Below are 15,041 nucleotides of genomic sequence, written 5' to 3' on the forward strand. Positions count from 1 at the left end.
TAAACATTCTATTCTTTTTTTTTTTTTTCTTTTCTTTTCTTTTTTTTGAGACAGAGTCTCACTCTGTTGCCCTGGCTAGAGTGCCGGGGCGTCAGCTTAGCTCACAGCAATCTCAAACTCCTAGGCTGAAGCAATCCTGCCTCAGCCTCCCGAGTAGCTCGGACTACAGGCATGCGCCACCATGCCCGGCTAATTTTTTCTATATATTTTTAGTTGTCCAGATAATTTCTTTCTATTTTTTTGGTAGAGACGGGGTCTCGCTCTTGCTCAGGTTGGTCTCAAACTCCTGAGCTCAAATGATCCACCCGCCTCAGCCTCCCAGAGTGCTAGGAACATTCTGTTCTTGCAATACCTAAAGCATATGGTGTCCAATTGGCCTAATTGTAAGTTGCTAAGCATATAGTCTATCCTTTCTCGCCTTGCATGCTAGAACTTAAAGCATTAGCAGATTGTGAAAATAAAACAGGAAATGTTAGGAGCAAAGATATATTTGTTAAACTTCTGGGGAAAGCCTTTATGTCCAGATTTGGCACTAGAGAATTGTCTGTTATGATTAGTAAGTTGTACAGATGAATTGTGGGGGTATCCTGGTTAAAGAAGAGTTTTATTTTCTTCTTCATCAGAATTTTATTAACATTTAAATAAGTTACATGCTTTAAGACATAAAATTATTTAACTGTAAGTATTAATTGAACCAAAAAGAAAATAATTTTTAAATATTTACCATAACAGATTTTATGATTACTGTTATTTCTGAAGATGACAGTATCATTAAAAGTATTAATCCAGCACGTATTTCCATGAAAATGTGGAAGCTGTCTAACAGTGGGAATCGACCACCAGCAAATGTAAGTCATGGAATGTAAAAATACAGTGTGTGTATATTTAAGAAATTTACTCCATTCCTTGGGATTTAAAAAAATTACATCAGCATATGTTTCAAAATTATTTTATCTGGACAGTAGTACAAGACAAAAGCCATTAAATATCATGAAGGGATAACATAGAAACTTATTTCACCTATCTCTAACAGAGATAGGTGATTGATAGTCTAGAGGGGAAAGAGAGGGAGAATGGGGAGATGAGCTGGACGGCCTAGAGCAGTGCTGTCCAATAGAAATATCACACCTGTTATTTAACTTTTCTGGTAGCCACAGTAAAAAGGTAAAAATAAATAAATAAAATTAATTCTAATGTTGTTAACCTAATATATCAAAGTTACTATTTCAGTATATGCTCAATATTATAAAAATTGTTAATGAAATTTTACATTCTTTTATCTTACCAAGTCTTTGAAATTTGGTGTTTTTACACCACATCTCAATTCAGACCAGCCACATTTCAGGTGCTCAATAGGCACATGTGGCTATTGGCTACCATACTGGACAGTGCATTTCTGAAATAAATCTTAAATTGGGAACTATATCTTAAAACTTGTCACAGTGTCTTGATTTAATAATCCACTTCAGCACTTACGGTTCATTTTAGTCATCTGTTTCAGAAACTGGCTTGCTTAATTTAATAGTCTGAAAGTTTACCAGTTGAGCTACCTGAAGCTTTGCTTCCTTAATTTAAACCATCAGTCCAATCAAGCTGCAGTTACCTTAAAATAGTATCACCATAGAGATCTACTATGTGCCCTTTAATAGTGGGATGTCTTTCCACTGTGACCAATCTCACATTATGCTTTACATGTATTACAGAGATATATACATGTGTGTGTATACTTGTATATAAACTCCAAATTTGATCTGGATTCACACATTGAGTTCAGGAAAGTTTTCATCCTAAATATAATATGATAAAGATTGTCATTTTTCCTTTCCCTCTTCTCTCTTACTCCCCTTTCTAGGCAGAAACATTTAGTTGTAATAAAATAAAAGATAATGATAAGGAAGATGGCTGCTTCTACTTCAGGTATTTCTCAAGTCATTTCACATTTTTATGCATGTTTTGTTACAAATACCTTGGAGGTATTTGTGGGCTCACCAAGGGAAAAGTAATTTATGATCAAATAGAAAATGTTAGTATCTGTAATTTTTTGTCAAAGATTTTTGGGAAAGATAATGTTTTGATTGTTTTTAACCTTCATAAATTGGTTTGGGGAAAATTGTTGTGATGGATATATTAGCATCTGAAACTATCAAAGTCATCAGAAGAATTTTTTTATGTTGTCAGAGTACTTCATAATTTATTATGTGAGAGATTTCTATAATTCTAAGATCTTATGAAGAAACATTAGACCAGCTTTCAACATTTATGTGACTTTGAGCATGTTGCTTCTTCATTTTGGACTTCCATTTCCAAATCAGAAAAAGATTATATCTGAAGTTTCTTTAAAAATTCTCTTTAGTTAAAAATTCTCTGTAGGCCGGGCATGGTGGCTCATGCCTGTAATCCTAGCACTCTTGGAGGCTGAGGCAGGAGGATCACTCAAGGTCAGGAGTTCAAGACTAGCCTGAGCAAGAGTGAGACCCCATCTCTACTAAAAATAGAAAGAAATTATCTGGACAACTAAAAATATACATAGGAAAAATTAGCCGGGCATTGTGGCACATGCCTGTAGTCCCAGCTACTCAGGAGGCTGAGGCAGGAGGATCGCTTAAGCCCAGGAGTTTGAGGTTGCTGTGAGCTAGGCTGACGCCACGGCACTCTAGCCCAGGCAACAGAGCAAGACTCTGTCTCAAAAAAAAAAAAAAAATTCTCTTTAAATTATCATCAATAGGGTGAAAAGGCTTATTACGTTTGTTCAGTGCTTTTTCAGAGTAACTCGTAAAGGACCAGTTTTTATTATTTTTAAATTCTCTGTTATAAACTGATGCTTTTTGTTTAATTTTTTAAAAAAGTCCACTGAATGTGTACTTGTGTTGAGGTAATCTCACATTGCTAAAAAAGTTTCTGATACTTTGAGTTTTGTAATTTTCTGTGACAGACCAGTAACATAATGTTCAGACCAGCCCCTGACCTTGGACCACGCTTTGAATAACACTGTTTTTGGTTTTTTAGGTATGCTCAAATTATTACATGGGGCTGATTTAGACATCCAAAAAGGAGCATGCTGCCTTCTTTCAGTCTGTTAAATTATCTTTCAGTGTATTAAGTCTACTAAAATGTGTGAGAATTTGGCTGTTTCATTATTCCAAAATATTTACATAATTTTTTCAGTTGAATCCTATTTTAACATTTGAAGGCATCCATTTGAAGAAAGCTTTTAGTAAATATTTTAAAAATAATCACATGTATTTTAAAACTACAGAGGTGTTGGTTGTACAACAGTGTGAATGTACTAAATGCCAGTGAATTTACGCCTTAAAATGGCTAATTTTATGTTATGTGAATGTTACCTCAATAAAAAATTGTATGACCTACACTGTCAGTATAATAAAATATCTTTCTATATGTTGGATATTTTTGAATGAATGAAAATATTTGAGTTCCTAATCTGTGTCAGTCACTGTATTTAGGGTTTTGCATATAATCTCGTTTAATTTTTTTTTTTTTTTTTCCTCCTGGAGACAGTCTCACTCTGTCACCTGGGCTAGAGTGCCATGTGTCAGCCTCACTCACAGCAACCTCAAACTACTGAGTCCAAGCAATCCTCCTGCCTCAGCCTCCCGAGTAGCTGGGACTACAGGTGCACAACACCACGCCCAGCTACTTTTTTCTATTTTTAGTAGAGACAGGGTCTCGCTCTTGCTCAGGCTGGTCTTGAACTCCTGACCTGAAGGGATCCTCAGGTGTCAGCCTCCCAGAGTGGTAGGATTATAGGCGTGAGCCACCACACCTGGCCTCATTTAGTTTGTTTAACCTTTTAAAAAGTGAGGTAGAAAACCCATAAAGTAGAAAAAACAAGATAAGCAACTTTGTGGTTTCTCCCAAAGTGAATATCTGTGTAGTGACTACTGAAGTCAAGAAGTAAAAGATTGCCATTATCACGGAAGCACTGCCTCATGCCTCTCCTAGTTATTACCTCCTTCTTTCCAGCATGCTGTGCAAGTTGCACACACAGTCATGTAGATACACACATACACAGCCACAGACTCTCTCCTGACTTGGTTTTCTTTAGAGTTCTGTTATCCAAGCACACATCGCTAAAGTCTCTAGTTTAATTGTGCCCATTTTTGAACTTTATATGTATAACGTGTTCTTTTGCATATGACTTCTTTCACTTAGCATTGTGAGGTTATTATATGACATATAGCTGTAAATTCATTGTCATTGCTGTATTGAAACCCACTGTGGACACTACCATTTTCCATTCTGCCATTAATGGCTGTTTGCATTGTCAGTTTTGGGCTATTACAAATAATGTCTGATGACATTGGTGCACCATGTAGAAGTGAAATTGCTGGATCATATGTTTGGTGAAACTAAACATAGATGTGTATGTTTAACTTTAGTAGCTGCTGCCAAACAGTTTCCCAAAGTGTTTTTACCAATTTATATTCTCATCAGCAGCGTATGAGAGTTCATATTGCTGTATATCCTTACTAACATTGTTTGTTTTCTTTTTATTTTATTTTTTATATATTTATTTTTTTGAGACAAGATCTGTCTCCCTTTTGCCTAAGCTACTAGAGTACAGTGGCATGATCATAGCTTGCTGCAACCTCAAATTCCTGGGCTTACTCAATCCTCCTGCCTCAGCCTCCCAAGCAGCTGGGACTACAAGTGCGCACCACCATGCCTGGCTAATTTTTCTTATTTTTGTAGAGATGGGGTCTTGCTGTTGCCCAGGTTGGTCTTAAACCCCTGTGCTCAAGCTATCCTCCTGTCTCGGCCACCCAAAGTGCTAGGATTACCAGCATGAACTACTGCACCCAGCCCAACTTTTGGTGTCGTCAGTCTTTTTAGGTTTAGTCTTTTGGTGAATGTGTAGTGGGGTGACATCACACTTAGTTTAATTGGCATTTTCTTTTCTTCATGTATTTATTGGCCATTTAGATTACCTTTTGTGAAATGCCTATTCAAATCTTAGCAACTTTTGTATTGAGGTTATTTTCATATTAATTTGTTAGGAGTTCTTTATGTATTATGGAGATAAGCCCCTTTTTTACACATCTTTGCCCACACTTTGACTTGCTTTTATACTTTCTTTATGATAATCTTGAGAAGCAGTGCTTAATTTTTATATAATCATATGTATTCAGGTTTTGTATATATTCCAAATATATTAGAAAATAACATATACTCTGCATTTGAGGTAGTGTTCTATATTGCATTAGGTCAAACTTACTAGTCATTTTTGTTTAATATTTCTATATCTTTATTGATTTTTTTTTTTTTTTTTTTTTTGGTTTGGTCCGTCTAGCAGTATGGTACATCTCCCAGTAAGAATGACAGTTTGTGTATTTTTCCTAGTGTTTGCTTTACATATTTTGAGGCTTTGTTATTAAGTACATACAGACTTAGATTCTTCTAATATTTTCTGACAAATTTAATCTTTTATCATTATGAAATACTCTTTTTCTTTAGTAATATTTTTTGCCTTACAGTCTACTTTGATAACCGTATACCAACTGTTCATATGAATTACATGCAAAAACTGTTAGTGATCATGAGGGTCAGTGTTTGCATAATGTATTTTTTCGTTCTTTTGCGTGTATGTTTTGTAAATGGCATTATAGTTTCTTTCTGATAATCTTTGTCTTCTAATTGAAAAGTTTAGGTCTTACATATAATTACCAATGCACTTGTTTTTGGATCTGCTATCTTAATATTTTTTATTTGATTCAACTGTTCTTTATTACTTTCTCTTTCCTATTTTCTTTTTGATTTATTGTTTGTAATTGTCATTTTCTACTCCTTAGTAACCTGTTAGTTATACAGTCTTTTCACTGTTCTCTGATTTCCTTAGAGAATATAATAACATGCATACTTGGCATACCAATATCTAGTAATAATTTGTATATATATATTTTTTTACCTTCTTGAACAGTTCGTGGATCTTAGAACAATTAATTCCATTTTCCTTCTCCCAGCTTACAGGCCTTTTTCTTGTGTGTGTTCAACCTACGAAGGCATTATTATTACTGCTTACGATCGATGTTCATTTAGATTTACTTATTTGTCCTTTGTGTTAATCTTTTTTTCCCCTCCCAATAAAGGAAATTGTTTCTACTTTCTGTCAATCTTGAACTCAAGGCTCTCAAGGCTTTCATCTAGTATTATTTTCCATCTGAGGAAATTCCTTTAGTATTTCTGCTGGTGATGAGTTATCTCATCATTTTTACCTGGAAATATCTTTATTCCAAATACTTGAAGGATATTTTCACTGGGTATGATATTTTAGGTTGGCAATTTCTTACAGTACTGTCAAGCCATTCTTCATTATCCCATCATTCTGTTGAAAAGTTAGCTGTTAATCTTGTTCATTTAAAAGAAATCCTTTTCCCTTCTTTGGCTGTTTTCTGAGTTTTGCTTTCAACAGTTTTACTATGATGTGCCTGTGTGTGGATTGTTCTTTTGTATCTTGCTTGGTTTTCATAGTCTTTGAATTTTGTGGTTTTCAGTTTGGAAAAATTGTCACCCATTATTTCATCAAATACAACTTTTTTCTCATTCTTTTCATCTTCTACTGCTCTTCATTATAAGCGTGTTAGTTAGTCCTTTTTGCACTGTGCTCTGTCTTAACTGTTACCCTTTTCTCTTTTTCCCATTCTTTTATCTCTCTTCATTCTAGATATTTGCTTTGAACTATCTTCAGTTAAATAATTCTCTGTTCAGCAGCATCTAATTTGCTAGTAAATCCCTCTTTGAGTTACTGAATTTTTTGTTTGGCATTTTCAGTTCTAGAACTTGCATTTAATATTTATAAAGGTTCAGTTCTCTGTTGGAATTTTTAACCTTATATCACCCTGAGTAATAATCAGCTTATTAAAATCTGCCTAGAGTTCCTTTAGCTCTTTTTTGATTGTTTCTTGCTTTCTGTTGGTTTTCATTCTCTTGCTTTTTCATGTGTCTGGTTATTTTGTTGTTGTACCAGGCATTTTATTTATGAATATTTATAAAAATAATTGAATGTATAGAATGATATGTTTCCCTAGAGAGGGTTTACATATGCTTTTGTCAGTTGTCTAGGCCATTACCAGTCTGTTATCACTTCAGTCCATTTTCAGAGGCTGAGATGATTCAAAGCTGAGTTGCATTTCCCTTCAGAGCCTATCTGCTTTAGGTTCGCCTATACTGCTAGCATTTGCTCCCAGGAGTAAAGCAGCCTTAGATGTGAAGCTCATCTCCGAAGAGCCTCCATTCTATCTTATATTCTACTGAGTTATTTTTTTACTATAGCTTGTTAGCTCTTGAACATCTTAAAGTGTATGTTTTCTTGTATGGCTGTTTTCATCAAGAGGGGTTGGCCTGCCATTTGGAAACAAAAGTCTTGTTTTAATTCTTACTGTAACTTTCTTAGAAATTATCCTTTCAGAGAAAACAGCATAGAAAAAGTTTAAATAATTTTCTTCAAGATTGAATAGATGTTACAGTGCTGGGATTTCAATTCAGATATGTATTCAAAGCCTGTGCACTTTGTACTACATTGAGCCAGTATTTTGAGAATATGAATGCTATGCCAGAGATACCTTGGGGATCATGAGCCACATTGCACATGTCAAGGTATACCATAGAACATCATTCATATTTCTTTGTGGTAAATAAAGTGCAACCAGAACAGGCTAGTAAGTGCCTCTTCTTGGGCACTAAGTACATTATTGATAATTTAATCATAGTAAGTGCCTAGTATGTATACAGTTAAAATATTTATTTTTCTGTTCTTTATTTATCATCAAGCATATATTGAGCTACCTGTACAAGCTATGCTTTTTGTTAAGAACTAGAATTCAAAAACTAATTTTAAAAAATTTCTTGCCTTTGGGAAGTTGACAGTGTCTCTGTGTACATGCAAACAAGTAAGCCACCATTCTCACTGGAAGTGATAGTAAATAGGAAGGATTTGGGGAAAGGGTTCTCGGGAAAGGTTCTTAAAGAGATAGCCCTTGAACTTGATTTAGAGGCAATGAGAACCACCCACAAAAATTTCTGTGTCATTTGTTTATTTCGGAGTCTGATCAAAGAAGGTGTGAGTTGTAGTGAAAAGAAGTAAGCAGGTAGTTTGGCAACCTTAGTTTCAGTTTGGTTAAATCTGTAGTGTGTTGGTAAACCAGTTCTCTTGAGGGGGAAAAAAAAAAAGCCTTGATTTATACTGTTTGCTGATTTCCATGGTGTAAATATTCCCACCATGGTGGTTTTCAGGGTACCAATGATTTAACAACTGACTCACAAAGTTCCTAAATATTTAACAGTGGGCCTGGCCTGATGGCTTACACCTGTAATTCCAGCATTTTGAGAGGCTGAGGCCAGGAGTTTGAGACCAGCCTGGGCAACATAGAGTCTCTGTCTCTACTGAGGGTGGTGGTGTGCATCTGTAGTCCCAGCTACTCGGAAGCCTGAGGCAGGAGGATTGCTTGAGCCCAGGAATTCGAGGTTACAGTGTGCTCTGATTATGCCACTGCATTTCAGCCTGAATGACAAAGTAAGACCTTGTCTCTAAACACACACACACACACACACACACACACACACACACAGAAAAAACAAAAAATATGTAACAGTGGGCTTTTTGAGCCCATACAAGCTGGCTCCTGCACCTAAAGTTAAAATATGTAGAATAGTATTTAAATGGAAAATAAGGTCACATAGAAGATCAACAGGGTCTTAATTTTGAAATATAAAGCTGTCCCTTGGAAACTTATAATGTGGAAATGAAGCAAAATTTACTTGATATACAATTTAGCATTTTGGGGGTGTTTTACTACTTTCTCACTTTATATTCCTATTCTTTCCATTTTTACCATATCCAGAACCTTTGTTCTAGATGTTTTGTAAAAATGTGCAGGTAAGAGGGACCTGGATGAAACCTAATATGCAAGAAATATTTGTGGAATGAATGAAGATGAATGTAGTATTAGTTTTTCTATTCTTCTTACTCATTTACTTTTTGTGAAAGGAACAGAAATGTTGATGCTTTGGATTCCTTTGCCATTTATTTAAAAATTATCAGTAATCAATCTTATCTCTTTTTAATTTAGGGATAAAGTAATTCCTAACAAAGTGGGGACATACTGTATCCAGTTTGGTTTTATGATGGATAAAGCAAATGTTCTCAACAGTGAACAGGTTTGTTTATTTTCTTTACGGTTAGCCGTACATTTTCTTGCTTAGTCTATGAATGAAATGTTTAGTTTAAAAGTGAATTAATTATTGGATTCAAAGTACAAATAATTCAATTTCTAGGAAAATTAGAATAGAATATATTTTAATTTGTTCAATAATTGGACCTGATGCAATAGTCACTTTCCATCTCTCTTTTTATCAAAGACTCAGTAAGCGTTTTAGTGTATAGCATGGTAAAGTTACTCGTGTCAACCATACACAAAAAAGCTTCAATTAATAACATTTCAGTTATTAAAAGTCCTGATAGTTAAGTTCAAGGTAGTTTTAACACACATCATCTCCTTTTAATATTGTCAGTGTACTAAATTTTAAAAAATTAACTATATATTTCAGTGCCCCTAAATTTGTTCGTAGTCGGTTATAAACATTCAGAAATTAATCTGACCTGGCCTTTATTTTGAATTTTAAAAGTAAATTGATTACTTCTAAGGGATTGATGGAAATAAATTTTATAGAGTAACATTCATTTCATTTAGTATATGTCATCATTGTCTTCCCTTCCTCTTAAATACTAAAGCATCAATATATTGTTAATCAGAATGCTTCTTTTGTTTTATAAGATTATAGTTGATGTTCTACCTAATGAGCCGGTGAAGTTAGTTCCTAAAAGTCAACCACCTACACCAGCTGTTTCTAATGTTCGTTCAGTTGCCAGTAGGACCTTGGTCAGAGATCTACATCTCAGTATCACGGTAATGTTTATTTTCTTCCAAAACTACAAAGGGTAACGAGAAAAAATTACTTTTTATTTTAGAGTGCAAAATGGTTATTATAGAGTCAGATCAATTATTCACTTTAAGGTTATATGGAAAATTTGTGCAAATGAAGTAAATGTTTGTAAACATCTTTGTATTTGAGTACAAAAATAGAACATATAAGATTATACATAAAATGAATACAGATATTATACCAGGAAGAACTGATTCAAAATGCAGAAATCTACCTACCTACCTATCCTATTTCGTGTATGTATTGTGAATGTATATTAACTATGTTGATTCTTAAATGTCCAGTTGACTGAGGGGTCAGAAGAAATTAAGTATTTTGAAGAAATCTGCTGTGATAACTGATCATAGTTAAGAAAATCAGAGCTCCTCAAAGCTGCTTATTACCCAGACAATAAGTAGCAACAGAGCTGCCAAAGATACTAACAAAAACATCTAAAACACAGTAGCGAGACTTCACCTATCTGGAAAATTTGGCTGGTGGGATACCTAACTATTTAAAGTTTATTTTCTTGTTTTAAACAAGTGGTTCTTCTTCCGCATACATCTTTGGGGTAAGCAGTTCCATGGAATTATTAATGCTATAAGGGTCTAAGCACCTAGTGTCTGAATCATATAGAATGTTTCACACATACAAATCTGTTGCTTTTCAAATGTATGCAGATGCTGAAGTTAATAAAATAATTAAAAATTATAGGGTAATATCTTTGTTATTAAATACTTTTTCATATCAGTAGGTGCTAAAAGTACATAAAAAGGTGAAATTTAAAAATAGGAGTTCTTGTAGTTTAGAAAGTTAAGAGCCATTGTGTTAGATGGAAGTTGCTGGTTCTTTTATGATTTCTGAAACTGTTTCCTGCTTGTGGAACACTTAAACTTAGAAGTGAATTCTGTGCTTAGATTAAGAAGTAGGATAATTGAATGTTTGAGGCCCTATAAATACATCTTAGTTCTGATTTGTACATGCCCTTCTCTGAGTTTAATCCTCTAACCAGTTCTTCTGATTAGTTATTTTCCATTGTTTATTTTAAGGATGAACACAGCAATCATACTGGAATTGATTTGGTTGGCACTATTATAGCTACCATTAAAGGTTTTAATGAGGAAGATACTGATACCCCACTCTTTAACGGGAAAGTCAGAACACTTGAATTTCCCTTTGTGAATGGTTCAGCTGAAATCACGGTAAATTTTTATATTTTTTGGTAAATAAGATTTCTGTATTTAAACTACCATATTTAAATACCTTTTCTAATTCTACTGGTTTTTAGCTTTAGTGATAATATGATGTTCATGTTTTATTTAAAAACTGCCATTATGTGGATAGAAACAGAGTAAAACATAGCCCAAGTAAAATTTAATTAAATAGCTTATTTTTTTCTGAAATGAAAATAGTTTTATTTGTATTAAAAAATACACAGTATAAGAAACTTCATAAATAATTTCGGTATTGTCACCTGTCAGATAATGATGATTAGCAATTTAGTATATAACATTAGAGTCTCCATATGTATACTACTATGGCCTACATACCATGTGCGTATGATTTATATACATAAACATGTTTATATTTGGATGTAAAATTTCATTAATATAACTGCTTTTATAAAAATCTTTTCTTGTTTAATGTATCTGATATATTTGTTCATCAGTAAAAATAAGCCTACATCATTGTATTAATGACCACAATTTGTTTGATCAGTCCTTAGTGAAAATTTAGTTTCTTTCTAAAGTTTGCTTTTATCAACAGGGATTGCTTAAGCCTTCTTCTACATACATTTGGTCTTTGTATCCACGGGTTCCACATTCATGGATTCAACCAACTGTACATCAGAAATATTGGGGAAAAAATTGTGTCTGTGCCAAACACGTGTAGACTTTTTCTTGTCAGTATTCCCTTTAGTATTTATACATAGGATTGTAGATAGTATTAGGTAATAGAAGTAATCTAGAGTTGATTTAAGTATATAGGAGGGTGTGCATAGGTTGTATGCAAATACTATGCCATTTTATGTCAGGGACTTGAGCATCCTTGGATTTTGATATCCATGGAGTGTCCTGGAACCAATATCCCATGGATACCAAGGGATGACTGTAAATTCTTTTGCATATGTTGATTATTTCTTTAAGAAATTGCTGGAAGCAGAATTTGCTGGAGGCAGGGCATGCACATCTATATTTCCACCAGAAGTATGTGTCCATCCTCCTCATATTAGCAGCACTAGATATGAACAGTTTTAAAAATTCTAACCAGATTTCCTATTTAAAAAAATGTTCTTTGTTATTAGTAAGGTTGAACATTTTTCATCTTTGTAGAATTGTCCACTGACTTTTTTCTTTTGGAATGTTCATCATTTTTTCTTAATTATATATTAAAAATATTTATGCTCTTTTGTATATAAGTACTTTTTCCTGAATTTTTTTAGATGTTTACCTTTGTTTATATTGGAGGGGCAGATTATATTCACAATACTATCTTTAATATTCTTACACCTTTAATTTTTGATATGTCTGGATTTTATTGACCCTTTTCAAATTCATTAACTTTCTTGATATCTTCATTGAATAATTCTTTCTGTACTAATAAATTTGAAATGTTAACTTTTCTTATATTTTTGTTGTTCATTTTGTATCTAATCCATTGATAATATCACATTGTTTTAATAACAGGCTTATAAACTGAGAGCCTGCTGGCTGCATCTGGCCTAAAGACTTGTCAAGTTGCCCATTAAGTATGGTGGTTCATGCCTGTAATCCCAGCACTTTGGGAGGCTGAGGTGGGAGGATTGCTTGAGGCCAGGAGTTTGAGACCAGTCTGAGCAAGAGCAAGACCCGTCTCTACCCCCCCAAAAAGGGGCGGGGTGTGGTGGCATGCACCTGTAGTCCAAGCTACATGGGACGCTGTGGTGGGAGGATTGCCCGAGCCCAGAAGCTCAAGGTTACAGTAAGCTATGATTGCGCCACTTCACTCTAGCCTGGGCAACAGAGTGGGGTCTTGGTCTCTATTTAACACATTAACTATATTTAACTGATACTAGTTTTGAGCCCAGGGCCTCGTGAAGCATATGTAACTCGTGTCTCTTTACCTTGGGAGCCACAGCAAATATTTTTCAAGTTGCATATAACTCACGTGCAGAAAACAATAAAAAATAACAAATTTTTCATTAGATTAGAAAGGATTGTTTTGTTTTTGAAGTTTTTCTATTTTCATAATAAAACACTGTGGCCCCAAGGAAAAAAATTTTTTTCTAGTACGGCAGTCAGTGTGTTAAAAAATAAATAAGACTTGTCAGTCAGTCTGACAATGACTGAACAATATAACATTTTTATTTTAATTAGTTTCCAACATTTAAAGTTTTGGGGTTTTTACATTTTAAAAAATCGCATTTCTAATTTATTTGAAGAAATCTAAAGGTCTGGCAACACTGGGCAATGATTCTCTAATGGCAGCCTTATGTGGGGACTAAGCAGTGAGTGACTGCTCTTCTCAGTGCATGTTTTGCAGTCACCTGCATCCATGCCACTTCTTTTCATTTCTTGGCATTGAGGACAAGTGTCAGGTGCCACTTACGTTCACACTTGTTCTTTTATTTTTATTATAGTGGAGAATAAAGTGAAATTTTCTCATACCCTAAATTAGATAATAAAGGCACATATAGAAAAACAGGGAGGAGACGTGCTTACCATGCAGAGTTGAAATAATACACCTAGCCCCCTTTTCCTATTTCCTATTTTCCTATGTCCTGTTTTCTTGGCCCCCCTGTAGTCATTTGAAATTGCTAAGCCTGCTGTATATGCTTCTGAGGTTAAGGCAGTGATTTGGCAGTTCCTCAGCAGCTGCCTGTAAAATCTACTCTTCACGTCATTCACATAAATTTCCTCTTACCACTAGAGGTCCCTAATACCTCACTGAATAAGTAGAAATCTAAACTCTGAAGTTCCTGCTCCGTATATTGATTTCATGTATCTTGAGCAGGGGTCTATAATCTGATTTTTAACAAGCAGGAGATTCTTATCATTAGGGAAGTTAAGGAAACACTGGTTCGGAGCACAACCAGTATTTGTAAATGTTCCACATTATTTCTTTGTTTAATTTAAATTTGTAGTTGCTCAAATTACAAATGTGTGTGATTCAGATTTTCTGCATTATTTGCTGACGTGATCTGGAAATTTCTGAAGTAGGTGTGTTAAGTTTCATTCTGATATGGATTTGTCCATTTCTCATATGCCAGATTCCCATTTCTACTTGGATTCAGTTTTGACTCTTAATTTCTCTTCATTTCTATTATTCTGTTTATTCTTTTTTCTTGATAGTTGCACATCAGGGATTACAAACTATAAAACTTGGAGATAAAAGAGGCCTCTCTAAATATGTCATAATGGAAAAGATTATATTTAACTACATTAAAAGTTAAACTTTATATACTATAAGCATATCTTAAACGTAATTAAAAGAACAGTGACAATGTGTTGATAATTGCTAACATGGGTGATGCATACATAGAGGTTTATTACCTGATTCTAGAATAGAAAAAGAAAAAATTTTAAAGGTAGTAAATTGAGGAGAAATAGCATTTTCTCTAAATATAGTCATACATCACTTAAGGACAAGGATATGTTCTGAGAAATGCATCATTAGGCAATTTTATTGTTGTACAGACATCATAAGTTGTGCTTACACAAATCAAGCTGATATAGCCTACTCTATACCTAGGCTATATTGTGTAACCTGTTTCTCCTAGGCTACAAACCTGTACAGTATATAACTGTACTGAATATTGTAGGTGACATAATGGTAACTATTTGTGTATCTAAAAATAGAAAAGGTACAGTAAAAATACAGTATTATAATTTTATGGGACCACCATCCTATGTACAGTCCACTTTGACAGAAGCATGACTATATATGTATATACCTATAATACAGGATTGATATAGTGAACATATCTTTAAAACCTCCTAGACCAAGGCAGGAGGATCATTTGAGGTCAGGAGTTCGAGACCAGCCTGAGCAAGAGCAAGACCCCAACTCTACAAAAAATAGAAAAATTAGCCAGGTGCCATGGCAGGTGCCTATAGCCTGAG

The 15,041-nt window shown here is 34.2% G+C and overlaps 1 protein-coding gene across 1 annotated transcript in view; it reads left to right on the forward strand.

Annotated features, from left to right (window-relative positions):
* SMCHD1 (structural maintenance of chromosomes flexible hinge domain containing 1) overlaps window positions 1-15,041 on the forward strand; it is a 137,393-nt gene that overhangs the window by 95,479 nt on the left and 26,873 nt on the right. Inside the window, exons 33-37 of the mRNA XM_069468214.1 lie at window positions 733-848; window positions 1,853-1,917; window positions 9,087-9,174; window positions 9,792-9,923; window positions 10,989-11,141. Coding sequence (XP_069324315.1) covers window positions 733-848; window positions 1,853-1,917; window positions 9,087-9,174; window positions 9,792-9,923; window positions 10,989-11,141 — 554 coding nt within the window. The remainder of the gene's footprint in view (window positions 1-732; window positions 849-1,852; window positions 1,918-9,086; window positions 9,175-9,791; window positions 9,924-10,988; window positions 11,142-15,041) is intronic.

The sequence above is a fragment of the Eulemur rufifrons genome, chromosome 5 (genome assembly GCF_041146395.1).
Source record: "Eulemur rufifrons isolate Redbay chromosome 5, OSU_ERuf_1, whole genome shotgun sequence".
NCBI lineage: Eukaryota > Metazoa > Chordata > Mammalia > Primates > Lemuridae > Eulemur > Eulemur rufifrons.